The sequence below is a fragment of the Lepisosteus oculatus genome, chromosome 21 (assembly GCF_040954835.1).
Source record: "Lepisosteus oculatus isolate fLepOcu1 chromosome 21, fLepOcu1.hap2, whole genome shotgun sequence".
Classification (NCBI taxonomy): Eukaryota; Metazoa; Chordata; class Actinopteri; order Semionotiformes; family Lepisosteidae; genus Lepisosteus; species Lepisosteus oculatus.
The window spans coordinates 8526586-8553385 of NC_090716.1; the positions used below are offsets into that span (position 1 = coordinate 8526586).

General features: G+C 36.2%; 1 protein-coding gene across 6 annotated transcripts; it reads right to left on the reverse strand.

The window, feature by feature from the left end:
• Positions 1–2351: 2351 nt before the first annotated feature.
• Positions 2352–26731, reverse strand: far1 (fatty acyl CoA reductase 1). 6 transcript variants are annotated; one of them, XM_006642510.3, is made up of 12 exons: positions 26626–26731; positions 18271–18493; positions 17747–17922; positions 17084–17263; positions 15206–15383; positions 14488–14532; positions 13691–13818; positions 13262–13329; positions 11347–11518; positions 7774–7903; positions 6622–6749; positions 2352–5496 (listed from the first exon to the last, which is right to left on the reverse strand). In XM_006642510.3, exons 2-12 carry the CDS (start codon positions 18457–18459, stop codon positions 5334–5336), a joined length of 1557 nt encoding a protein of 518 aa, XP_006642573.1. In that variant the 5' UTR covers positions 18460–18493; positions 26626–26731; the 3' UTR covers positions 2352–5333. The 6 variants fall into 6 exon arrangements, with proteins under 6 accessions (XP_006642573.1, XP_069037557.1, XP_069037559.1 ...); XM_069181456.1 differs by lacking the exon at positions 26626–26731 and adding an exon at positions 26018–26549; XM_069181458.1 differs by lacking the exon at positions 26626–26731 and adding an exon at positions 25199–25617.
• Between the last annotated feature and the right edge of the window lie 69 nt (positions 26732–26800).

The following is a 26800-nucleotide window of genomic DNA, read 5'->3' on the forward strand; positions in this document are numbered from 1 at the left end:
AGTCAAGTTTCTGCGTTTTGCATTAGATCAATCCACCTCTAAGTGGACACTCGTGAACACCACTAAACAGACAGCCCAGAAAATAAAAGCATACATTACTAATAGGCTTTCACATTTCCAAGACAGAAGTGTAAATATTTCCAGATTTTATTTACAGTAAATATTCTTTCTTGCCAAGCCAGGTAACTTTCACAGTGGCAGTGCAGTCAATAGGATGGGTTGTTCTCTAATGAAAGGATTTCATTTGTGCCTCACTCAACATGTTTGAGATGCAAGTCTCTGGCTATATGGAATACCAATAACATTCTCCTCAGCAACCAGTACATAAAACAGCTCCAACGCACTCAGGGAAGAGTAGAGGAGAATTACACAAGAACTTATCATTTCCTTTTTATTAAAATTAAGTTTATTTTCATATAACAATTCTCAAAGTACTGTACAACACTGTAGTAACAGGAAAGATTACATGTGATATTTTAAACTTCAGGAAGAACAAAAAGAATTCCTGATCTCATAGGGATGAGTATTCCATAAGCTTGGTACAGTACATATCAGCAGAAAGCTCCATGAACCACAGTCCTATTGAAGGGAGTAACTAAATTAGTGTCAGAGAGGACTGGTGTGCTAACTAGGAGCATAATTTATCAGGTCAGAACACATGGGGGTTCTGGTGGTTTAAAAATACCTAAGTTTTATCGGAGAAATCCTGGTATGATGATCCAAAAATGGCACACATAATTTGTAACTCTCGAAAATAAAATAAGCCAACATCAAAAGGTCTGTTTACACCTTAGAAAAGTGGCATTTGGACAGAGATTACCTTTAAAATGGAAATAATTCCATCTCTTAATGCACATTGTGAATTATTGGCATGTGAATACAAACGCTCATGTGCACAACAGGATTAGTGGTTTATTTATAGCCCTGGGAATGTCTGCAGTAAGGGAATACATTTTGCTTTATTCAAAAAGAATTTAAATACAGCTCTCAAAACTTTACAAGTAACCCTTCTTAACTGAATTGAATTTAATCAAACGGGACAAAAAAGGCATTTACATCTGTCAATCGAACGTTGACATATCCCAGGAGAAACCTGGAATTTCTCAAACTAGTTAGTTTTTTTTTTTGCTTTGAAAACTCCAAAGATGATGATACAGGAAAGTATAAATGTCCACTGTTGACAACAACAGTTCATAAATAAATCAGTAGAATCAAGAATCCGTTCATTTTCACACCACTTTATCCAGTACAGGGTTGTAGGGGAGCCGGAGCCTGGCCTGGAAAGCAATGGGCGCCTGGCAGGAAACTGCCTGAATGGGCTGCCAGTGTATCGCAGGGCACACACACTCACATTAACACCAGGGTCAACTTTCCAGAAGCCAGTTAACCTAACTTAACTGGACCATGGCAGAAAAACGAAGCACTCATGAAAGGAAAAATAAAAAGGAAAGCCTCAAGGGGAGAGTATACCAACCCCCTGTGTTCGTGTGGAATTGAACCCAGGACCCCAGCAGTGCTAACCGCTGTGACACCCAACCCTGCAGAGTCATCTAAAATTAAATATTAATTTCTACAAATAACATTTTGTGAAACAAAATGCTGGCAGGCATTAAGAGGTCATATCACAGCCCTGAGAGTACGTTTGACTGTCACCAAATACTTACATCCATGCTGAGTCTTGCCTCTTCTGTTCTGTCTTTGATTACAGTATATTACCTGCAAACTTACAAGTGGAGATAAATAACTCCAGTGCACTTTAGAAAGTGGATAAGTATTAGCTGTAGCCAAAAACTGAAATAAAAGGGGTGTCATGATGACAGAAATACAAGAATTCAAACATTTAAATACATATAAACCTGCAACTTTCAAAGTCAAATATTGATTCTTACATTCTTTTAGGACACTGTAAACCAAGAGAAGATACAAGTCACTTATTTATTACTTCTTATAAAACACTTTCCCCATCTACACATGTAAGAAATTCCACTAGTTTTTCTACTTGGGATTCGATCACAAAGCTGTAACCACACACTCTGCACTGGTGATCATTAGGAAGAGTGGATTAATAGATTTCTTGAAATCATGTATTATTATTATGATGTTCCTTATATTGGACTTCTTTGACCCTGGCTGTTAAAGGCTATAACCCAGGAATTTTCCTAAATTGCTAAATCATTAGACCTTAAAAAAAAAACTATTAAAACTGGTCCAACCAAGGCCAAATAAGAATAATAATTTTAATCAATGTATCACAGGCTATAAACTACTTACGATTTAAACAGACTTATAAACTGTACTTACACTACAGAGAAATCAAATGACATTAAAACAACACAAACCATAAACAACGATTTTACTTGGTTTATTTTTTATTTCATTTTCTTATTTTTTTGTTTTGGTTTACAAACAAAGGCACCCATAAATTTTTCCTTGACACTGACAGTCGAGTAATAGGTTCCCTCCTTTTTCACCATTTTAAAATCACTGAAGAGAACGACTATTGTAGTTATACAGACACAGCAAGAACATTGAAGGGGGGATACATTCATTTAAGAACCCGGGCACTACACAGTAACATATTAGGCAGGATACCTATACTGTACTGGGGCAAGAACATGTTACGATCACTTTGCAAGCAAAAAGGGTTTAAACCATATTTAACAACACTCCACACCAAAAATAAAAGAGATTAATCTACCAAAAAATAAATAAAAGAGAATTTGAAGATTCGTGTTAATGCATGTGTATAATGACCCCCCTCAAGAATAACAGCACAAAACTGGAGAAAACAAACTTCAATATGTGCTAATAGTTACTTTTTCCTCTAAATCTTTGGATTTACAGATGTAATACAATGTCATTACCTACCATTTTGATAACATTGAAAATGTACAAGTCTGTTTAATTAAATCAAGGGAAACAAAAATGTTCTGAAAGCAAATGCTTCAAATTCATTTTCTTGTATTCAGCAAAACTAATACCCCACAGTGTATTAACTATGTACTGTATACATTTTAACTGGCTGAAGAAAAAAAGTTAACTGCGTACAAATTTTAAACCACCCAAAATGAAGAAAACTGACCATTCAAATAAAAAAACAACAATCTGGTCACTGTTTCTTACATCAGATTTTAACATGGCTTCCAACCCACAACTACAAAGAAGTCACATTGACACTTTATTAAGGAAAAAAAATACAACAGGACATTAATCAACATCATTCTGAATATACAAATCATTAATTGCCACCAAACACATTAGTCATTTTATATAATTTTAACCTCTTCTTTCTTTAGGTGTAAAAGATTTCAGACTGAGGAGAACAACATTTCTATTTACATTCTTAAACACTAGCTACTGTAACAGTTGTAAAAGTTATTTTTAATTAGAGGGGGAAAAATCAGACAAGACTCCATGTGATTTCAGATGACTTCACATGGTCAAGATAAGCGCTAGGATATCTAAAAGGGATTTCATATATGTCTTAAGACTGTTTTAGCGGCAAAAATACAGTACAAAGAAAAACTGGCTTTCTTGAAAAGGGTATACATTAGAAATTATCTGACAAGCTCAAATGCTATCATTATAGTTAACTCAGAATAATGTTTTTTTCTTTTTCTTTTTGTAAATAAATACATCACTTTTTATATTTTCTAAGCACAAAAATAAAAGTTTCTTCTATAACTCAGGTTTTAAACCTCTATCTAATCTTGTTTATTTTTAGCTACCTAAATAGAGTTTTACACAAAGTGATTAGAAAACATAGATCTGATTGCTCTTTTTCACATTTTTAGACATCTGAAAAAAAATCAGGCATAATTCACACACCTTCCAAAAGCCTTTTAGTATCTACAGGTCTCCAGGCTAGTATTACAGCGCTGTTTCAACAAGCAAGTCAAAATGGAAAGCTCTCCTTTGTGATACACATAAGTGCATGTTACAATGCAAGCACAAAGCCTAATGTTCACTTTCCAGAGTATGACAAAAAATAAACACATATATGTAAAAAAAAAAAAGATCAACAGTATTTTAAATCCAAGAATCCTGGCAAATATATATACTAAGTGAAGGGTAAACTTTGAGTGTAAAGCTAAAAAACACAAGTATCACCCTCCACTTTTGAGTGGTCTCAAACTCTTTTAAACAAGCATTTACCCATTAACCCTACCGTATATATAGAGTATGTGCTTATATTTGAAAATACACTGAAAGCCAAAAGGGAAAGACACTCCTGTCATTCAACTTTGAATTTAATATATAGTCACACATTTTGGCTCACCACTTGTATAAGTATACTAATAGAATCAGCGAAGGAGATACAGTAAATACATCCCTTACCTAGCTGTTTGGACCAAGCCCAAATCTGACAAGAGATATTCCTAATGCCCAGAGTGCCTATGTCCCTGGGCTGGAAATAAGTGCTATATGCAAGGGAAAGGAGCTACTGATACTTATAGAAAACAAACAAATACATTAACAAAACCATATAGAACTAAGCAACATCTACTGTAAGTGATATCCTGAGCAACACAACTAAAGGATTTATGGCCAAACACTTCTTTAGATGACATTAAACTTAAAGCTGCTGAAACAGTACATTTTAGTTCCTTTATCCCATTCACCCCCTTTGAAAAAACAGGTTCTAATGTATTAAGAAAGTAGCATATTTGCTCAAATTAATATTGGTTCTTCAGCAATATAGGTTTGTTGACTAAATCAACTTCTAAAAGGTCTTTTAATTAATAACAGCAAAAGAAAAGGCTAGGAATATGTAAAGATGTGCAGCGTAATGAAATAAAGATGGAAAAATGAAAGAACAGAAACAGACCAAAATACACAGTAATTTCAATAATGATACATGCATCTTATTCACTCCACCATTTGCTCTCACTAAGAATTCAGAACTGAAAATCACTGCTATCAGCAACCCCAATGCTAGAAAGAACAGCAGTTAACTACTGTCACCCCAGAAGAAGCAGCCCGGCATTTCATGCAAATGAAAAACAATGCCTGCAGACATCAGCATAGTTTAAAGCACTATAAGTTCAATATTCAAATGTACAATATCCGCAAAGGCTCTCTCTGAAGTCAGTAGAACTAATATACATTATAGGGCACTTCCAGGACTTTAAACCTAGTCAGATTTGTGTTTTCTACATTTACCGTCATTTACCGTTTAAGGTCATGTTAAATAACTTACAGACAGAGAACACGCATAGAAGAAATTAGGTGTCACATTGTCAGTACAGCGACCAAATACCAACAACAATGTCCAGGCTGTGTAAAGCATTTCATCAAATGCATAGCTTTCTGGGGGCATAGCGTGGCACTTCTTAGTACCTCATGGTACTGGATGCTCGGAAGTAGGACAAGAACTTGAAACACAGACTGACGACAAAATACCAGATGTTCCTTGCCATCTGAGACCTTGCAATAAACACTCTCCAAATCAGGACTACTAAGATGGTATTGAAAGCATATCTGATATTCCTTAATCTGAAAGATAAAAAACAAGGTTAGCAGCTAAGGTTACCCAGCATAAAAACATGAAAGAAACATGAGTTGAGTAGGGAGAAATAAAACACTACCAATATGTTTGCAACCATGAGAGACAGGCTCAATATAGATCCTAGAGATTAGAGACAGATGAACCGACAATGCAAGACCACACTTTCCTGTGCAGACAAGAAAGTTCAGAATTTACAGTACCAAATCATCAAGATGCAAAGTGCACATAATGTTTTTCACTTCTCAGTTGTAATTTAAATAACACCCAGTTACATTTTAGCTGGGATACAGCAGAATGTCTGCTGTTTTATCAAGGCATGTCACTGTTATTTCAATAAATAAACATACTGTTTATTATTTTTCCATGCAATATTCGTAAGATTTGGTAAACATAGAAAAACACTTTTCCTTTAGAAATCACTCACATGACAGTTCAGGCATTCTGGATATTACAATTTTAAATAGTACTTTTTCTTAGAAATATCAGACCACAAATATTCCAAACTGAGCCTATAATATTAATTGAAATATAACTGCAATCTGATAAAACAAACCATTTTAAATACACATTTGGGAAAGAAATGCAAGAGATGTATAATAAATATCTACTAGCATAATAACACATGACCTACTTCAAACAGCCTGGAGGAGATGGACTGAGACACATTTTAACCATATTGACAAAAACACTCAGTGCTTTCACAGATTACTCAAAGTTACAGTACTACGATACATCTTTATTTGATTAATGTGTTTTCTAAGAAAAGGGCCATCAGTATCTAGGGCCAGGTAAAGATTAATTCCATGCTGAAAAGTGAAGAAAAGAAACTGAATGTTTCGGATGTGGAGCTTCTTCAGCTGTGAAGGTGTTCTTCTTCACCTGAAATTTTTCAGTTTTTCTTTACCTGTCAGAATGGAATAAACCTTTACCTGTTGCCAGATACTGATAGTTTTTTTTCTTAGAAAACACATTAATCAAATAAAGATGTATCATTTTTAACTTTTGGTATCACCATCAATATCTGTACATTTTGGTGGAGCCTTCTCCAGGGCTCTCAATGTCCTCTTAATACCTTTTACTGAATGTACTGTACATACAATAGGACAGCTTACTTGTTCAGATGTTTCCTTGCAGCTGGCAGCCCAGACAACTCCTCATTCAGCACATATTTTTTTGTTCCCATGCAATAGTTCTCCATATACTCAGCCCAGTGTAACTGCCTTACGTCAAAGTTGAAAACCTGAATAAAACCATACACATTTCCGTTAGCTTTGCAAATGGATATATACTTTCAGAAAGGCAGGAACATCATAGTCTGTTGGAGATTTAGCAGGTTTTACATAAACACACAGCCTTCTTAAAAAACATTCTACCATAAATGTCAACATTTTTATAAAAATAAATTATCTAAAACCTTGAAAATCTAAGAAAGAAAAACCTGACCATAACTTTCAATATCTTACAAATCAATCTCAGAAAATAACTTATGGGGTTTATCCTTAAATTATTTTGACACTTCTGTCTATTTATGAGAACCAAACACAATACATTTTAATCCATAATGCTACTGTAACATTCAAAGTGGTTATATTATTGCTTAATAAGAACGAAGCAATTTATATTTCTCGCTGTAGCTTAGGAGACCAAAAGTCATATTTCTTAACCAATTTATTGTACAGCTCTACCCCACTGGTACTCTGTCTAAACAATATACTGGAACTCACCACAGCTGGGACAATACATTTCTGAATACAAATATGGATATATAACAAGAGGAACCTGTTCAGAAGACTTTTTGTAAATTTCTCATAGTACTAGCTGTTTCACGTTATCATTCGAAAACAAGATCCTTTTTCACATTGTATGGTCATTTTTGCTTTCTTTTCTAAACACAGAGCATTTAATTAAATAATGTAACCTAGCCTGTGTGGAATTTGCATAGTCCAGGGACTCAGCTGGCTTTATACACAATGATTCCATTCATATTAAACAAGCCTCTTTATATCCACTTAGTGAATTTCTCAACTATCCCAGAAGAGGCCACTTACAAAGTTCATCTAATAAGGCATTATCACGGAGAGGTTTTGAATATCTCTCATGAATCAGACCCCATGAATCTATATTAAAGCATATCTGATTTTTTCTTCCTAATATTATAAAGACATATGGATATTAGTTCAAGGGACCCTTTGAAATCACAGTGGTAAAAGAGGATCAGTAGTGCAACTATGTAACATAATGTAGGTGAGCCTATAGTTTTTTACCTTCTTGTCTTCTGGGGTTAACTGATTCAGAAGCATGTTGGTGTTGTCGGTGCTCCAAACCCAAGAGTGGCTGGTGAAATATTCTAGGAGCATCATGGCTTTGTGAAGACGAGTGATGGTCTTCATCATTCTAGATTGCATCAGGTTACACAGAAGCAACAGACAATTATGAACAGCTAAAAATGGAGACATCAGACCTCATACTCCATGTCACCAATCCAGTGTAAGTTTTATGCTGGTGTGTTTGAATTAAATGTTCTGCAACATCTCATCATTATACTGTACTCTATTAAGCCAGAACCTCCTAAAAAAGCTATGTTCCATCAATAGCTGTATTTGTAAGAGGATAATAATCACATTAGATCAATTCTATTGAGAAAATTGTCAATTACTGGGAAATATTTACATATGTAATATGGGTTAAATGATATTGTAAATGATATAATTAATTACAATATATTGTAAACTATATATTATACTGCAATAAAATGTATTTTTATTGCAAAGGCTTTGCAAATGTGAGTTTTTAAATGTGAGTTTAAACCAAAACCACAAACATCTATGAACTAAACATTGAAATGTTTGTAATGAAAAATCTCAACAGTATTAAATTCTAATTGCATACTTGAGTGAATATAAAAAAGACTAAACTACCAATTTTTTATATTTTCAATTGAAAATGAAGTAATGACGTAAGAGTGTATGAATTTTCATCTTAACAAGATGTTAACGTACATAAATATGAAAAATACCCTTATTTCTATTACTCCATAAATTTGGATTAATAGAAACTGATATAGGATAACAGAAATTTTTCACATGCTTGATATTATAAATCCTGATGTTGCAGTGTATTGTAAGCTGGACTGGTTTACAGGAGCTCAATATTTATAAATAATATACAGAACAATTATTCTCCACAATAATATATCAGGGGAAAAAAAAAGAAGTAAAATCAACAAAATCAACGCTAGTGATATTCCTGTCCCACTTTCACATTTAGCTTGTACAAGGGAACAGGAAGGCCAATCAGCAACTGGTAGGAAAGTGAACTGTTTGAAATGTCTATATATTCTTTACAATATCCTGAATTGATTGTTTAATTGTTTCGTTCAGGCTTATTTTCCAATGTGCTCACTTTCCTTCCAAGATTGACTCCAATTCGGATTAAAACAAGTGAGGAGAAGAAAAGGATATCACAAACCCACCTCTGTGAAATGACTGCAATGAAAAGGGTGGAAAACATTTTTCTAGTCTTTTCAGGTCAGCAAGCCCCATATTTAAAGCCCCCTTTTGAATGCTTCTTGAAAATTTCTTTGGAGAGAGAACCAGTTCATTTAAGATTGTGATGGGGGGAAATTCAAACAATGGGGAGATGGCTTTTTACACTACAACAGCATCCCTGAAGATAAATTAAAAAAATGATCCATCACATCTGTTGACAAATTGCATTTTGTAAATGCATTTGATGTTTCAACATTACTTGAATTGGATCTACATTTTTTAGCATTGTAGCAATGAGGGAAATTAGAAAAATGCATTAAACACAAGGAATGGGAAATGTTGATTGTTGCAAATTGTGATCAGTATAAGAATATAAAGATTTTATTTAATGGGCCTTGATTGGGGATGCTGACAGATTGCTGACGAGCCCAGAAATGATCTGTCATGTTAACACAAAAGATGAACCGACACTAATACCACATTAAAGACCCATACCAGATACTAACAATTTCGAGATATGTTACGTTTTAATTTTACTATATATATATATTATACAAATAAAGCCCAAAAACTTTAAATCTTTACTTCTTAGGAACATAGCATGAGTCTTTGCAGTAGTTGCAAGTAAGAAAGAAAATTATTGTAAATTAACAGGCTTTTGCATTGTAAAAATAATTCAGTTCATTGCTTTACCTATGTTTTGTAACGCAATGTTACTTTAATTTTGTAACACTCTTAGATGAACGTATACAGTATATAGCACTGTTAAATGTATTATTTAGAAACAGAGCTCCAAAGATAAACAGCTTCTTATATGCTAAATATTTATTCCGCAGATTACAGTAGGCAGTATCCAAACAATGTCACCATTTTCTAGCTAGGTTCATTTTGAACAACATAGGACTAAATATCAATTGAGCATGACTCTGCGAAATGAATTATCATCCTTATCTGCTGTACATTTCCCACAGTCACATCCAACAACTAGTTACAACTTCTTCTAAAATATTTTACTTAATAAATCAATACTGTTTGGATATAGACTAAATGTTATTAATAACACAGTTGGTGTTTCTGTACCATTTATTAACATACAAGGAAACAATTCTATTACACGGTTTATTCTGCTTATTGTGAAGAACTATGAATGTGAACACATCCCTGCCTTCTTGTATTTACAATGTAGGCAGAAAAACACATTTAAGATCAGTCATAAGAGCTACATAAGACACCTGTAGAGATATAGCAAACTCAAACAAGAGTAAGTATCTGGTATTGGTCCAATAACCGAAAGCCCAATAACTCAGAAAACTAGCCAATGTGCTCGGGCACTTGGTATCCAGTATCGGTCAGACTGCACTGAAGAGTATGTTAATTCCTCCTCGCAAAGTGCCAGAGTGAAAGAGGAGACTGGCACTTAGAGATAGTTTAGAGGTCACTTCGAAAGACTTAATGGCATGGCTTACTTAAGGAATGGCTTCAGTGTTACTTTGCTCCACCGATCCAGGCTCAAGAAAATAGGGGCAATAATTTTTTTAAGCATAGAAAAATTTAAAAATTAAAAAGAAAAACCTTTTTAAGCAGAATGTTTAATCTGATCACACTCATCGCAAAACAAGTCAACGTAAGATACTCCTACTACAGTAGGAGTGGTGTAGGGAGAATACTTTTCTCTTTCAAAGCATTAACTCAATTCTCTGTCTACAAAGCCAGCATATACTAGAGGACATGCTTTGCCTTTTTTTTTTATGAAGCGAAACCATTCCCATGCTTCATTACACAGCGTGTTAATAGCATTATGCCAAGTCCAATGCCATAAAGTCAAGCAATGATTGCTTGCCTCCTCCACCACTACAAAACCAGCACCAGCGTGGACTGCAGCACTGATCGCCTTACCGGGGCTTCTGACCCGTCAACCTTAGATACCCATCATACAGCAGCGCAGGTACTGTATGACTGACTGTGGTCCAGTACTGATTCGTAAAGGGGTTGGACCGAAGGTTAACATTGGGACGCCTGAAAGCCTGTTCTAAGGGGTTCATCTTGAAGGACACATTTACATAATACTCTGCAGAGAAAATATAATCAAAACCTTAAAGATACACTTTAATAAATAAAATAACATACAGAGTAAGAATGCAGAACTAGGACTATGGAAGTCTTGGATCTTTAGAAGGCAGCAAGCAGAGTTCTACTTGTTTGCAAGAAGATGGTGACTCCGTTAGTCCTTTACGTTATGCATTCTTGTCTCTATGTATTTATGAAACACATGGAGGGCAACATTTTGGCTGCACTGAAAGGCTGCGGGCTGAAACGATAACAACAGGGGGCTGAGCAAGTTGAATTTACCTTGGTGTTCTTCCTGTTATCCTGAGGTAGATATCATATAGGAATGCTGGTGCCTTGTGGCTTACAGCAATCCAGTATTGATAGATTAGGTGACTGGATGTGAGATTAACATTGGGCCGTCTGAAGGCCTGCTCGAGTGGGTTCCTCTTGAAAGTAGATATAACATGGTACTCTAAGAGAGAAAAGTGTTGTGATAGTATAACGTTTTCAAAGTATCTCTAACCTCAAACGTGGAACAGAATTATTGCATCTGATAGTTATTTTAACATATGCTGCGGGACACTCACTTAGTTATAAACATTGGTGTGCATTTCTAATAAACAACAAGACATCAATTTCATTTTCTAGCACTTTTCAAATGCAGTACACTAAAAGGGTTATCTCTATGGCCTTATTTATTGTTAACAAAACAGCTGCATAGCAAGATACAATACTCCATATAAAAAACAATTTGGCATTTGAGAGAAAATATTTAACATAATGTACGATGCTTACCTATAAAACTCTTAATGATTCAAAACATTGCTTTGGAGAAAATGCAATAAGCAACTGTAAAATCATTCTTAAAAATGTGTTACATATGGATGACCATTTTTGTTGGGAGTTGAATGCACAAAATTAAGTTGCGCAGTGGTCTGTAATTAAGTGGACATGGGCCAGTGGCTCTCATAAATGATCATCAGAGACCACTGCGTCTGCTGGTTTTAATTCCAACTGAGTCCTTAATCACTGGTGATACCTGGCACATATAAATGATCTGCTTGCCTGATTTGAGTTTTTTTTCCCCCCAGTCATTTATTTCAAATATAGCACTACTAAATCATATGATTTTAAATGTCCCCAGCATATTGAATTTAATGCAACCTCTCCTCAATTTCCTAATTAGGAATTTATTTGTGATTAAAATATTATTGATGAGTTGATATTGAACAAACACAGGTGGGAATGTCAATATATGAAATAGTCCCACAATGTGCTTTTGTTTTTTCCTTCTGCTTAAGTCCATTTGGTTACAGTTCAGATAACACACCTAAACTTAGGGCAGTTCTGAAACTTGGTACAAGTTGATGCTAAAAAAACTCTGAATATTTTAGAGGCTGAAACAAAATTGGACAACACAAATAAAACAGAAAACTGAAATAGACGTTCTTCTGATTAAAATCTTGGCTGAAGCATAAAAGACTAAAAAGAGCTGAAAACAATACAAGTCTCAAACAAATTCTATTACTAGGTCAATTAAGGGCTTAATTATGTGACTAAGAACTCAGTTAGACCAAACCAAGCAGGGATGGATGTTTCCAATACCCAGAGTGGGAATCCTTAACCCTTAATTCTGACAAAATATGCAGGTGGGACACTACTCGTATCCCATTTGCAGGCCTCCTCTACAAAAAACAAAGGCTTTGAACCAGGAATCAGCTCAACCTTGGGTTTGGAGACTGAAGATAATTATATATAATAACCAGATGAAGCAGATGCACACCAGACTAAGCAATGTCAGGGTAACTGAAATGGTTTCAAAACTCAGTACCTCAGCAACTTCTCCCTGTTTCAGCTGAGCAGGTGTGCAGCATATAAACAAAGGACTTCTGTTTGCCAGTTCTATGATCCGCTCATGTAGAAAGAGGTATCCAGATTCCTGGCTGCACTGGGGTTTAAACTAAATGACATACTTCGACTCTTAACAAACATGCAGGTAAACTTGAACAGATCTTTATAGATCCTCTTTCATTAAAAACTATTACTCATGAGAATGGTGGCCCTGCAGATGATCTGTCTACATGACCACTTTATGAGTCAGGGCCACTAACTTTTGTTGGAGAAATTTTAAAAATAGAAAAGCATACTTGTCTACAGGGTCCTAAATAAACTGTTTCTATTTCTTGATCATTTGTAATATAAAATGCATCCATACCAACTTCACCCCAGTGAAAGGGGTTGACGCCACCTGTTGTGCAGTTGTACACCAACACACTTCTTGGCCTGTAAAGCCAAACATAAGAATAAGAACATGGGTAAGGTCACAAACACAGGCCACATGGTCTTCTTGCTCATTTTGCTAGTTTCTTATTGATCCTGAGATCTTATCTAATCTTTTCGCAAAGAATCTCCCAAAAACAGCTTCAGAGTGCGGCTGGGAAGTTTGTACGAAACATGCAGTATTTACACAAAAGGGGTTGTGCATCAAATCATGCCTTGCTAGAGCATCATGACATAATTTTGCAACATGGCAATAACATAGATTCTTAAACAACAAATAGGATTTCTTTCCTTTTACATAATTAAACATTTATTTAGTTTAAAAAAAAATCTCAAGCCATTAAGAATAAAGAGAAGAAATCACCTGGTATATCTGTGAACTCCAGAGTACCATGCTGCAGCCAGTGTAGTATTGATGACTACGTCTACTGGGACAAGATCTGCTACAGCACTATTAGAGGCTCTCATTGTACGAAGGATTCCCTTTCCAGCCTACAAGTAACAGACAGCACTGAAAAAAACCTTTTCTCAATACTATATACAGTTTTAAAAAATCTTTTAGGGGTAAACTAAGAAAATAAATAACACACCTCACTTTTCTTCTATTCATTTATTTACCTTGGCATATGGTGAGGATTTTATGAATATATAAAATTGTTACTCAAAGTGCTGTTTCTTCAAGGTGTATAAGCAGACAGGCTTAGGTTGGGTAAACAAGGCTGACACTACTAACGCCTGTCCTCACTACTATGCAGATAATAAAGCCTCCACAGGTTTTTCATACTATTCGGATAATATAAATCAAAACAATCACACCTCATTAAAAAGTGTATTTGGTTTAAAAAAACTTGCATTGATAGTAAATAGTCAGTTTCCAACCAGACTGTATAAACTGTATTAGGTGCAATGTCAACGATGTAACCCATTTCTCCCTGCTTACGCAAAATGACACATTTCTAAAACCTTGAAACACAGAGACACATAACATAATACGGCTAAATAAAGCCACAGATTTTTTTTTCAAGATGACTAAAAATACTTTTAAAGAACATCTCTTACCAAAAATTAATTTAACCCATCAAAATTCTGCTAATTCTAGGACGTGGTATCTAATTGTTAACTAAGACCGCTACAATGTCATTCACAAAATTGAACACTCACAGCAATAAATATTCCACTGGGTCCATTAAAATTATCAATCCAGCCCTAGGAGGAAAAAAAGAGACAAGATGACTAAGGGTTTTAAAAAGATTTCTTTCACTTTAACATGTCTGTAGCAAACTACTGTCTTTGCCTTACATGGTCACAAAGAACACTATTGTTCTTCCCAAGGCACAGTGAAAGCAATACAAGAGGAGAATAAGACAAAAAACAAAGAAACTGCATTCACTTTTTAGTTAATGTTACCTGTGACAGAAATATGTTCTGAATTTCAAGATTAAAAGCAACAGTAATTTTCCTATCCACACAGAACTGCTCTGACTTGAAAACACTTTTACAAAGGTTTTATCTATGGATTGTGGAAGAAACCTTTGAAAGATTGCTTTTTTGTGGCTGCTCCCTGGAATTCCTTCATTTCCAGCTCCTTCATGTCCTACTCCACTTTACTGTCAACCTCTTACCCACAGATTCAGCACAGAACAGCTTCCGCTCTGTAGCCCAAAGGTGCCTTAACTGGAATGAACTCTGTGAGCTTCAGGTTGGGAAGTGCTATACAAGTATGAATCTTCAGATGCAAAAACAAATCCTAAACAATTATTACAATATTGACTCATAAGGTCTCAAATGCCTGTATGAAGAATGATACTACCTAAGAAATAAGCCTCCTTTCCTACCATCAATGGTTTTGACTGCATATAGCTTTCTTCCATACACTTACTGGAAATGGCTCCATCCAGCTGGCTCCCACAATAGAAGGTCTTATAATTGCCACATTGAGGTTTCCACATTCTTGCTGAACCACATATTCTGCCAGAGCCTTTGTATAGGTGTACGTGTTTGGCCTGTCTCCAATAAGCTTTGGTGTAATTTCATTAATGAGTTTATCATCCATCCACCTGTAAAAAACAAAACTGCTTTCAGACTTTTCATAAGAATTTTATTATTATTATTATTATTTTTAGCCCTTAAGGCATGAGTATGAATTAGAAAATATCCACTGTACAGCACCTATCACCAAATCGATCCTTTGTGGTAAGTGAACTAATTGATGGCTCTGATGAGTTTATCTCAAAAAGGTTCTCAAATATACCTTATACATCCATTCCTCTTAAAACGTGATTCAAAAAATTATTAATCTACTTCACTCTAATGTAGTCTTTCAAAATCACACTTGATTGTGGTCTGTAATTGAAAAATAATGCATTTTTAACCTAATACTAAGCTGTGGAAAATGTTCAAAGTTACATGTGGCTACAAAACACAACAGCTGATAACGGCCTTCAATGAAGACAAATCTGACATTTCATCTTTCAGAACTGCAATGCAATACAAACTTAGCAAGGCAAGAAAAAAAAACATTGCTGGTACTCAGCCAAAGGTTTTATGACTGATGATAAACACTACACAGAGCACACCCTTAAAAAGATTGGTACCCTCAATCATGTCTTGAGAGCATTTCTTGAAGTGACTCAAATGGTGATTTGTCATAATAACAATAACAGAAAGACTTTTAATAGTCTTCAGTTATGCCAAGTTTGAAAAGGGGAACCAGGATGGAAATAGTCACAAAATACTTTGGTGCTACAATATCAATCCATTAAAAAGCCCTGCTAAATTTGCTTGTGTGCATAACTCTACAGTAAATCTACATATACTACATCCAGGACCTACTTAGCAAAACAGGTATTTTTGTAAAAGCAGAGAGGTGAGGTCAACATTACGTTGAGAAGAAAACTGGTAAAGATGTGCTAAGCATTTCAATGTGATTAAGTCAGAAGACGTTACAAGTACATGAATACAACCCAGATGACTAAATATGTTTTATATACTATTCATTATGCATGTACTATTACTGTCACATTTTAAAAATTCTCCTTGTCAATGCAACAATGAGCACTATGAACAACTTATGTCCATTTCTTTACAGGTGACCTCAGTGCTTCAGGGGAAGACAAGGCAAATGCTTTACCTATGCTAGTCTAGTAAAGCAAGCACCAGTATTTTTGCATGAAGAACACATCTACTTACTGACAAAAAATGTCGTGCACAAGAAAGAAAAACAAAACATAAAAGTAAAGGGCATGTATTTCACCATTTCTGCAAAAATATATAATAACACTAACTATAGAACAAAATATATTAAAGCAAGCATGTAATAAAGCTACAGTTCTGAGATAATTTAAGCTCCCTAAACCTTTTTCAGCAACCACTCAATTTAATTTAATTTCTTTTAATATAAAAGGTTATTGTAGTAGTCTCCTGTCAGCCAACACTATAACCAACTAAATGACTACTAAACATTGAGTGCTACTTTACAGAATTAATAAAGGCCCAGGCAATTAAAATAATTTTCTAGAACAAAATGCTTGTTTTAATGCTAATACTACTATTGCTAATTTCAATATCTAGGTCAAGAATAAAGGCCCTTTAGAAAATCAAAAATTAGCACAGTACAGTATTGTATTATGTTTCCACGCATGATTGCAACATGAAAGCTGAACAATTTCATGAACATGACCAAACAAGGGCAAGATGGAAAAACGTCAGGTAGAATCTCTTCAACGAACAAGGTGGAGAGAACACCATTACAACTCACTCTAAAGAGTCAATAAGCTTCTTATAATCCACCGGAGGTGGGTACACTACTTCTTCAATGAGCTTGCGGTTGCAGTTGGCGTACGCTGTTGAAACATGGATGAAAACCTCAAGCTGCTTCATTCTATGAGCCAGGGCTATAAGCTGCTGGGTAGCCAGAACATTCAGCTGCACTGCATCCCTTGAAAAGAAAACAGTGATAAGAAACGGAAACATCAGTACTGCTGTGGACTTCAGTGCATAACAAAGTATTAAAAAAATGCGGCTTCAAAATATTCACGTACATACATGCAGGCAGATTTAGCTGGCAGAAATGCATTCATGAGAAATTAGCCTTTTTGAACCTTTGATAGCTAAGGACTATGACAGACCAATCAATTGTGTAACTGCAGTGATTGTGTAATAATGCAATTTTGTAATTAAATTAAATCACTTTGAGCACAACAATTGGAATTCTTCAAATAAACAGCAATAAAAACTCTGAAGGGAAGTGGCCTGATGAAGGGGCAGTGAAGTGAGAGAACTGATGGGCAAGATCTACAAAGGGAAAATGCCTGTAATACAGTCAAAGGGGTGGCAACATTAGCTACAGGCAAACTCATAGCACTGTCTTTCCATGCTCTGCAAAATGGTACCAGAGCAGAAACCGCTTACGATTACTCACTTCAGTGGCTCATTGAATCTGACAGTGGCAGCGCAGTGGAAGACAATGTGAATGCAGTCGGCAAGTTTCTCTTGGTCCTCTTTGCTCAGGTCAAGTTCAGACTGCGTCAGATCACTGCTCACAGCAATAACTTTGTCTGCAAAATTTGGCTGCTCATCCCTCAATCTATCGAACAGCTGAGGAAAGAAGGGACACATGCTTTAAAAAAAATCAATAAAACTGAAATAAGAAGAGAGAAATTTGAATTTTGGGGAGTAATCACATCGAAGTGTTTGCTTTTTATTTCTGCTTGAGTGAAGACAGAGTGAAATCAATGCGGGATTCTTAACCACAGCATGAACAGCAACTGTGGCAGGTGCAACTACAGAAGTGAAAGTACAGTGTACATCTGATGCAAGACACATGGTGACCCCCTCCCGTCTCATCATTCAAGAAGGAAACCAAAATGAAAAGTGAATTTTCCGCAGTGCTCCGATAACTCTGTTAAGAAATCATGAGCTGGTTATCTCCATTCCCGAACCTACCTTGCAGTTCACCATGTCATCAATCCGTGCTTTGGGGGCTTGCCCTGCCTTTTGCCTCACCAGCACATACACAGCGTTCACAGCGGGACAGGAGCGCAGCAGCTTTTCCAGCAGGACTTTGCCCATGAATCCGGTGGCGCCAGTGATGAGGACATTCTTCCCCTCGTAGTATTTAGGAATTGAAACCATTGTGCCCGTGGCAACCTTGCTGAAGTGTATCTCCCTGAAGGAATAAAAGCAGAATGGCAACTTAGCATTATCTCAACATTTCATACATTTCATACATTTATACAAACAAAACAAAACATTGTCATGTACATGCTTCTTATGCAATTGTGAAGTGATGGAAAGTTTTTGTTTTTTTCTCTGAACCCTGGGATAGTCACAGAAGTGTAAGGTATGAATTGCCAGAAGCCATATCACACTGCAGCTCACAGCTGGCAACCCACTGAAGCTAAGCAGGTGTGAGCCTGGTCAGTACCTGGATGGGAGACCTTCTGGGAAAACAGTACCTGGATGGGAGACCTTCTGGGAAAACTAAGGTTGCTGCTGGAAGAGGTGTTAGTGGGTCCTAATGCCCCAGTATAGTGACAGGGACACTATACTGTAAAAAGGCACTGTCCTTTGGATGAGACGTAAAACCGAGGTCCTGACTCTCTGTGGTCATTAAAAATCCCAGGGCGTTTCTTGAAAAGAGTAGGGGTGTACCCCCGGCGTCCTGGCCAAATTTCCCATTCTCCCTTATCAATCATCCCCATCTATGAATTGGCTTCATTACTCTGCTCTCCTCCCCACTGATAGCTGGTGTGTGGGGAGTACAGGCGCACTATGGCTGCCGTCGCATCATCCAGGTGGGGCTGCACATTGGTGGTGGTGGAGGGGAGTCCACATTACCTGTAAAATCCTTTGAGTGGAGTGTCCAGAAAAGCGCTATATAAGTATAAGCAATTATTATTAAGGTAAAAAAAGGAAAAAAATATTACTGTAGGTTTGTAGGTTTTTTCGGTTTTAAACAAAGTGATGGAATGTAATAAATTCTTTAAAAGACCACTGAAACATATTCTATTGTTTAAATGCATTATAAACAAAAAATTATAGTCATAAAATGGACTGAGAACATTTTCAAAAAGCAGTTAAAAAACAGTATAATACTATCTTAAAAGTCCAAACATTTTTATTACGAACGTGCAACTACTTTCAGCAAGTAAAATAGGACAGTCAGTATCCTGCTCAGATACTGCATGCTCCCAATCAGCAGTTGTGTTAATTATTACCCTGTAAAGACAAACTAATCTGATTCTAGATAACCTCAGTTTCACTGAAGAGGCAAATGCTGATAACAAGTAAGGCTGAAAGTTTTTTCAGACCCAATCAAGCCATATAAAATATAAATATTATGTATCTGGATGATAAAAGCTTAGTAGTAGATAACTGTCCTGAATTGAAGCGCATCTGTAAAATATTAATATTAATTAAAATATATATATATAAAATAAATAATAATTTAAAGTTTAATAGCTTTTAGATGTGACAAGGTGTAGGCCCACAGCTCCCACCAATGTCAGAATCCAGCAAGTATTCTAGGTCTCCAAGTCAAACAGCTGACGGCCGTGGAGATGGATTAAATTGATCCAGTTAAAAACTAAGTGGATCCCTTTAACACTTCTCCCAGGAGAGGAGTTGTTTTTTTTTTACTTATGGAGAAACCTGCTTGACCCTAAGTACTGCAAGAAAGTCTTGAAAGGCAAAACCAGTTAGTAATATTTAAATATTTTTGTATAATATTTTTGTTTGCTCACGATTCCCAGCCTGTTCATCTGCATGGAAAAGCACAGTAAAATGTCAGGAGGTTTTGCCCTTGCCAGGAAACCCTCATGCTTCTGTCACTGTAGACTGATCAGAAGTTATCATTTCACTATACTGTATAGTGAATGTGATATTATTAAAGATGCAGGCTTCATTTTTTCAAAAATGCAGGCATATCTTACTTCTGTCAATTTGATTTGTTATTTCAAAACTTACTTGGTCTCAACTTTATGATACTAAAGAAACCATCCTGGAATAAAAAAATACTTTTTGCTTACATTTCTCTTTTACATACTGCAGCAGTTTGCAGGTACTGTAATGCTATTTTAGCAGTGCCACTTTGTTGGAGGCAGTAGTCAATGCTTTAATGCATAACTTTTCTGCCAAGCTACAACAACAGTAGGAACCTAAAACAAGCAGATCTGGAGCCAAATAAAACAGACCCTATTGTAAACCAAACAAAGCACACCCCAATGTAGAAATTAACTCACCAAACAGTACATGGGATGAGTTTACAAGAAACATGCAAAAAAGATAAACATCATTTAATGTCTACAACAACTGTATACCAAACATTTTATAAGCAGTCATGAGAGAACGATTTCTCCAGAAATATGTACAGTGCCATACAAAAGTACTGTATCTATGCCCTTCCAATGGTCAAAATTTTGTGACATTAAAACATATGCATTTGTGACATATGCATACACATTTTTTAAACTTAATATTTTATTCAAACCTGAATGCCCTAACTAAAGACGTCCAACAGTACAAGATGTTACGGTACGTCAGCAAAACCTAAAGAGAACAGAAAATGAAATATGGCAATGGTATAAGTATTTAGGCCCCTGAACTCAATGTCTGGTGACAATTCAACTGTAGCAAGGCACTGTACAGTTTATGTAGGCCAGTACATGAGATTAATTCTTTACATAACTAAGACCTCAAAAGATTTTCACTGTTCTAAAGATGAGAGAGGCGATTAATGATCGATGGTGGTGTAGTAACTGAAGAGACATTTAATTATCCCCCAAAATAACAAACAATACTAAAGGGGGTCTGTAAACACTTTAAGCAGGGCAGAACTGTAAATGGACTCAATGCTACAAGACGACTTAGAGGGAGTGCCTTGTGTGTCATGGTGAAGCACATTCTTCTTTCACTGGATTCCTACCCTGAATACGCATCATATACATGCTTTTGTGGCATGAAGAAATGCCAAGTTTAAAACTCCACCTTCTGTTCACAAATTTTTCCACCTCAACTGTCCTATGTACAGACACAAATAAACAAATAACAACTAAGTATGATTCAGACATATTTTAGAAATGTAGGACTATTAATGACCCCACCACCACCAACCCTGCACCCCGGCCCTGATGTTAAAACTAATAATTCAATACAGGCTTAAATGCCAAGTGTATAACAGGAACCATATGTTGCAGGGGAATCTGAAAAATAGGAAAAATAAAAACAGTGTGCTGTTTGCCGAGACCAGTAACCTTGAAAGCCATACCTTTTGGCTCAGAAGCAAAAGGAATATCCAACTTATATGGACTCACAATAGACAACTGGCTGTGGTGTCAAAATATGCAAAAGAGTACATCCTGCGGGACTTTCATGCTGACAGCAGCTATGTCTTTGCTGTGGAGAGCAGAGTTAGTTATTTCTGCCTGCCAACGGTTTGAAGCTGTGTGTGCTTCCCAAGAAATATGCTGCAGTTATTCCAGATGGGAAATAACCTGTATGGTGAATGTAGTGGGGGAGACAAGAACTTGAGAAAGACACACAAAAAGAATCTGCTTCCAGCTGTCTCCAGTAGCTTCTGAAATACTGATGCTTCCATGCTGAGGAAAGCAAAAAAAAATACATAAGTTTCCTGTTAAAAAACGGTGACAGAACAGGAAAGATATAGTATGGGCTTAATTTAAGCACAAAAAATATTTAATGCATTTTTACTTATTCTATGGATAGGATCTATGCAACATAGGTTCGTTTCTTTTAAATAACTTCAGTTTTGCATGTTGTTTCAGCAAGTAGGAGAATCGCTAATCCTTAGATAACACCATAGCAAGTTCCAGTTGAACCCCCCATCTTATTTGAATAAATGTTTCATTGAAGGCAGTAATGAAACATATCAGAAAAGCCCTGGAACCTTTATTTTCATATTTTATTTCTATACTATTAGAGGACAAGAAAGGGAGTACCAGTTAACAATATAAATTGAATATTGCCATGTTTCTTCCATTCAGACAAGCTTTTTCTCAACTGTTGTTCCATATTATCTTCTCAATTTACTTGGTTGGCACTGAAATGGGAGTCTGGGTCGAATAATATTTAATATCTAGTCAAAAAAGGTTATTTATCTAGTTATGGTGCAGACAATTAGCAGAACAGGTGGGACTTTCCACTTTCACTCTTTTAAATTTCGGGCGGAGCGGTGGCTCTGTGGCTCAGGATCTGCGCCTGTGACTGGAAGGTTGCCGGTTCAAATCCTGCAGCTGGCAGAGGGATCCTACTCCGTTGGGCCCCTGAGCAAGGCCCTTAACCCCAACTGCTCCAGGGGTGCTGTACAATGGCTGACCCTGCGCTCTGACCCCAGGCTCTCTTCCTATCTGTGTGTCTGTCTGTCTCATGGAGAGCAAGCTAGGGTTTGTGAAAAGATAATTCCTAATGCAAGAAATTGTAAAGGGTTAATAAAGTGATGTTAAACGTTTAGAAAGAGTCCATTTCTGTCCTTTTACGATATGAAAAAGGTACATTTAATTATGTTATTTTAATATTCTAAAGAATCTCCATAGGAAAACATTTAGTTTAGTAAAAAATAGAGATCTTTTAATCCTCCACCACAAAAACAAAGTCAGCACATTGTGAGTGCACACAGACTATACCTGGTCTGCAATAATACAGTAAAATGTAATGAAATTTAGATTTGCATCTCACATTTGGGATCTGGACTTGACCACACCAAGAATGGCTTTTTCATTTCCATTTTCACATTACAAAACACTGAACAACAGCTCAACATTTTCCACAATGAAAGTGGTACAATATATATGTATTCTCAAATATACATTATGTTAAATAAATCATTTATGACAACAATAAATCAAGCATCAATATCTAATCCTGCGCAGAAATGCTAGCATAAGTGTCATAGGATCAGATACAATGATCTCAGTAGAATGAATTTAGGCTGCCATACTACTACTTTGTTATAACTGTTTGTTATACCAGCTGTAACAAACAGGAATAAAAGCGTTAGGTTGAGGTTGTTGAGGTTGTTGTTACTTCGTCTGACGAAGAGGTTTCTAATGCCAGACAGTTTTATTATAAATAAAAATGTTTCTTGAACATGCATAGTTTTGAGATACATATTCACAAAATCTCTACTGTACAACACTAATAACACAAAGACACAGAGTGTGTGGACCCACAACTATTCCTAACAAAACACAGACAGACCTAGAGCTTTTGAGTCTCTAAAATACACCCAAACAAACCTCATTTGCTATTCTTAATACCGAAAGGCACAGGTTTGTGAATGGGTCTGTCATAAGACTGGCGGTAATGAAATCAAAATCTTGTGACTACGAAAAAAAAATTCAAAAAGTTTTAGCCATGCCTTTTCTCCAAAGGCATGTGTAACTTTTTAGTGAAATGGTTTCCTAAAAGGAAAATCAAGATATTGGTAATGGTCCCAGACAGCACTACCACTGAATGGACTTTTATCACTGCAATATTTAAACTAAATTAAACAAATGAAATGCTCTTTAAGAAAATGTATGCAAATATTAAGATGCATTGAGACTAGGACAGTTCACTATACAACACAAACTTTAGCCTAAATCTGGAAAATGAAAAGACGAGACATGGTCAGGGGCAGCAGTGTGGAGCAGTGGTCAGAGTTCTGGACATCAAACTAGAAGTTTGTGGGTTCAAATCCAAAGTGAAACACTCCTGTTCCACCCGAATCTTTAGACTGAAGCATCAACCAAAAGAAATTTGATTTGTATTATTAAGTAAAAACCTAAAAATAGGTATGGAAGAGGAATACATATGTAAATATAATAAGGTGCAAAACTAGGAATGTACAGGATAGCAAACAAAATGCACAGTACAACCTCAACAAATCAAAGGAACACTGTGTTGATTCTCCAAAGATGATGGTGGCCCTGCAGTAGGAAACTCTTATATAGTTTTTACCAGTGAGCTTCACAACATACACTCCCCTTTTGTGTAAATATTGGGTAAATCTGTATTTTTATGTGGACATCTCTCAGGCGTATAATTTAAAGTTAAATATTAAGAGAGCTTTTAGAACTCTGAATCATGCATTCTGCACTACCACATTTAATAACAGCAACTGACTATTAACATACATTACCTCACATACTCTTCAACTGCATAATGTAGTATTTGCATATCTCTGGGTTTCAAGTGATTTGCCAATTCATCAGTAAAACAGAGTTCAATAGTTTTGCTAATATTAGTACTGTGCTGGGAGACTCTGTCTCCACATCACCTGGCACTTGTGAGGTATCCACACACACACATATGCCAACAGTTCATCGCCAAAGGTGATAAAACTGTTTTCAAACACATACAGACTTTAACTGGTCTGAAATCTCAGGGATAGCTTTGCTTTCCTTTGTGGGTGCACAAACAGAGCAAAGTAAGGTAATTCAAGTACGATCAAAAATTAAATATTTACTCAAATCATACAACTGTATCCTTTGTTATCATAAGTGAAATAAAACACCAATTTAGCCACAGACATTTAGTTAACTCACGTGTTTCTAATGAACCCAAACCATGACAGAGCAACAGGAGCTGGCTTAGTAGTGCCTGTCCCAGGGTTCGGTACATGAGAAGATACCATTGTGTGGGGGTAGTATTTTCATAAAAACAAAAACATACATAAAAGGATTATTGGCATTTTGATTTTATCAATAATATGTTAATTGTGAATTGTGAATGGGAAAGTTTTATGTCAGAATTAATTTTTGGATTATAGCAGAACCTTTTAGGGGGTGTTTTACTTAAAAAGGGAGCCCCTCTGAAAAAGAAAAAATAAGATAGGAGGAAGTTTGTGGAGTAGTGCTAAGATAGAGTTACCTACACCATTTTCTTTTCCTTGTGTTTTTTTTTCCTTTGATTAATTTCTTTTTTCACAGTGTTTTTTGTTTGTGTGCACTTTGGAAACGCAGCTCCTCCCAATAAGCACCATTGCACTTCTATGCAACTGTGGCTGTGCCATCATTATCACTCCACCATTCTTTCTGTGCTTCTAAACTACTGAAGGATAAGACTGTGACAATTATTCTTATGCTGCATTATATACACAACATAACTCACTACAGTATCTACAAGCTTCTCACTTTTAAATTGACATTCACTATCTTAAAAAAGTAAGTCTTAACTCGAACACTAGCTTCTAGGATGTGTATCCTACTGTAATCTTAAAAGCATTCAAATTTCAAGGACGTTGAAAACAGATTATGACACAGAAAGCTAGGACACATTCCTGTCAGAAATACTTATTTTAGAACTAGTCTACAATTACAGAACTGACGCACCTCAGATCCGAGCAACGGATACACAAAAGTGAAATGACAGTGTCACGGAGTATTGTCATATTTATATTTACTGTTTACAATATAACAGGACCCCAGAAATATTCAACTATCTCTCATTTTCTAATGCAAAATTAAGAAATAAGTACAAATAACTTGTAATACTAAAGGAGATGAACTATCACAAGCAGCAAGAAACGTAGCTGTCTCAGCCTGGTACTCTTAAACATTCAATAAGCTTCTGATTTCAAATAAACAGACACTCACAGATGGTTTTCATTTTAAAAAAGTGCATCCATTTAACGGAACAATAACTGCCATTATTCAGCTGAAGTTCAGCCCAACATTTACAGTAGCAACCTTACGTAGCTACTGTAGTGTTACCAGAAAACAGGAACACTGTCGCACCCATGCTGAATTCATCCACCTCTAGTAACAACCTTGTCTCTTCGGAGCACTGTCCCTCGATATAACTTCCAAATTATATCAAGATTCCCCGCACTCTCTCGAAGGTGCGAAAGAAAATCGTGTTTGTGACTTCCCCTTTCGCCTCAATCAAGACAGCCTCTCAGGTTCTGGCTCGTAAGTGGTCATGATTAATACATAACTCATTTAATAAAACCCAGACAAAACGCATCGATTTTTTATATAACCGCACTTATTGAGGAGCGCCCCTGAAGAATTCTGTACAGATGTATTTTTTCTTTCTGTGTAGGTCCGCATAACAACAACAACAAAAAAATATTTTCGCGATATTAAATTAAAGGATACGCCATCTTCAAACGCATGCAGAATTCAAGAATAAAAAAAAAAGTAGCAAATGAACCCAGCAATGCGCCGCGGACGAGCGCCACTTCCTGGAAATATACCCTCTTTCCTCTTTCGAACAAAAGAGTGGAGAAGCACCTTGCAAATATAACCCACGCATTACACAATGCAAAACAACATCGTAAAAAAAACCGCAGTATTGTACCTGGAAAAAAAAAACGGTCCTCCTCCGTGTTACTTCTCCCTTTTCCCTTTTCCGCTGTAACTGCTGTCAGCCCCGCACTGTAACACAAGCCTTACCGCCCAGCGGATGATCAGGCCACGCCGCTCTCTGTGCAGGATGTTTAATCGAGCCCGTCTCATCGATGCGCCCGTGAGGC

Coding starts and splice junctions, on each gene's coding strand:
- far1 (XM_069181455.1), bottom strand. CDS start 24,958: ATGGTATCTTCTCATGTACCGAACCCTGGGACAGGCACTACTAAGCCA. Junction 15,384..17,083: donor AAGCTTATTGACTCTTTAGA/GTGAGTTGTAAT, acceptor TGTTTTTTACAG/GTGGATGGATGATAAACTCA. Junction 11,066..13,261: donor CTTTCACTGGGGTGAAGTTG/GTATGGATGCAT, acceptor TTTTCTCTGCAG/AGTATTATGTAAATGTGTCC.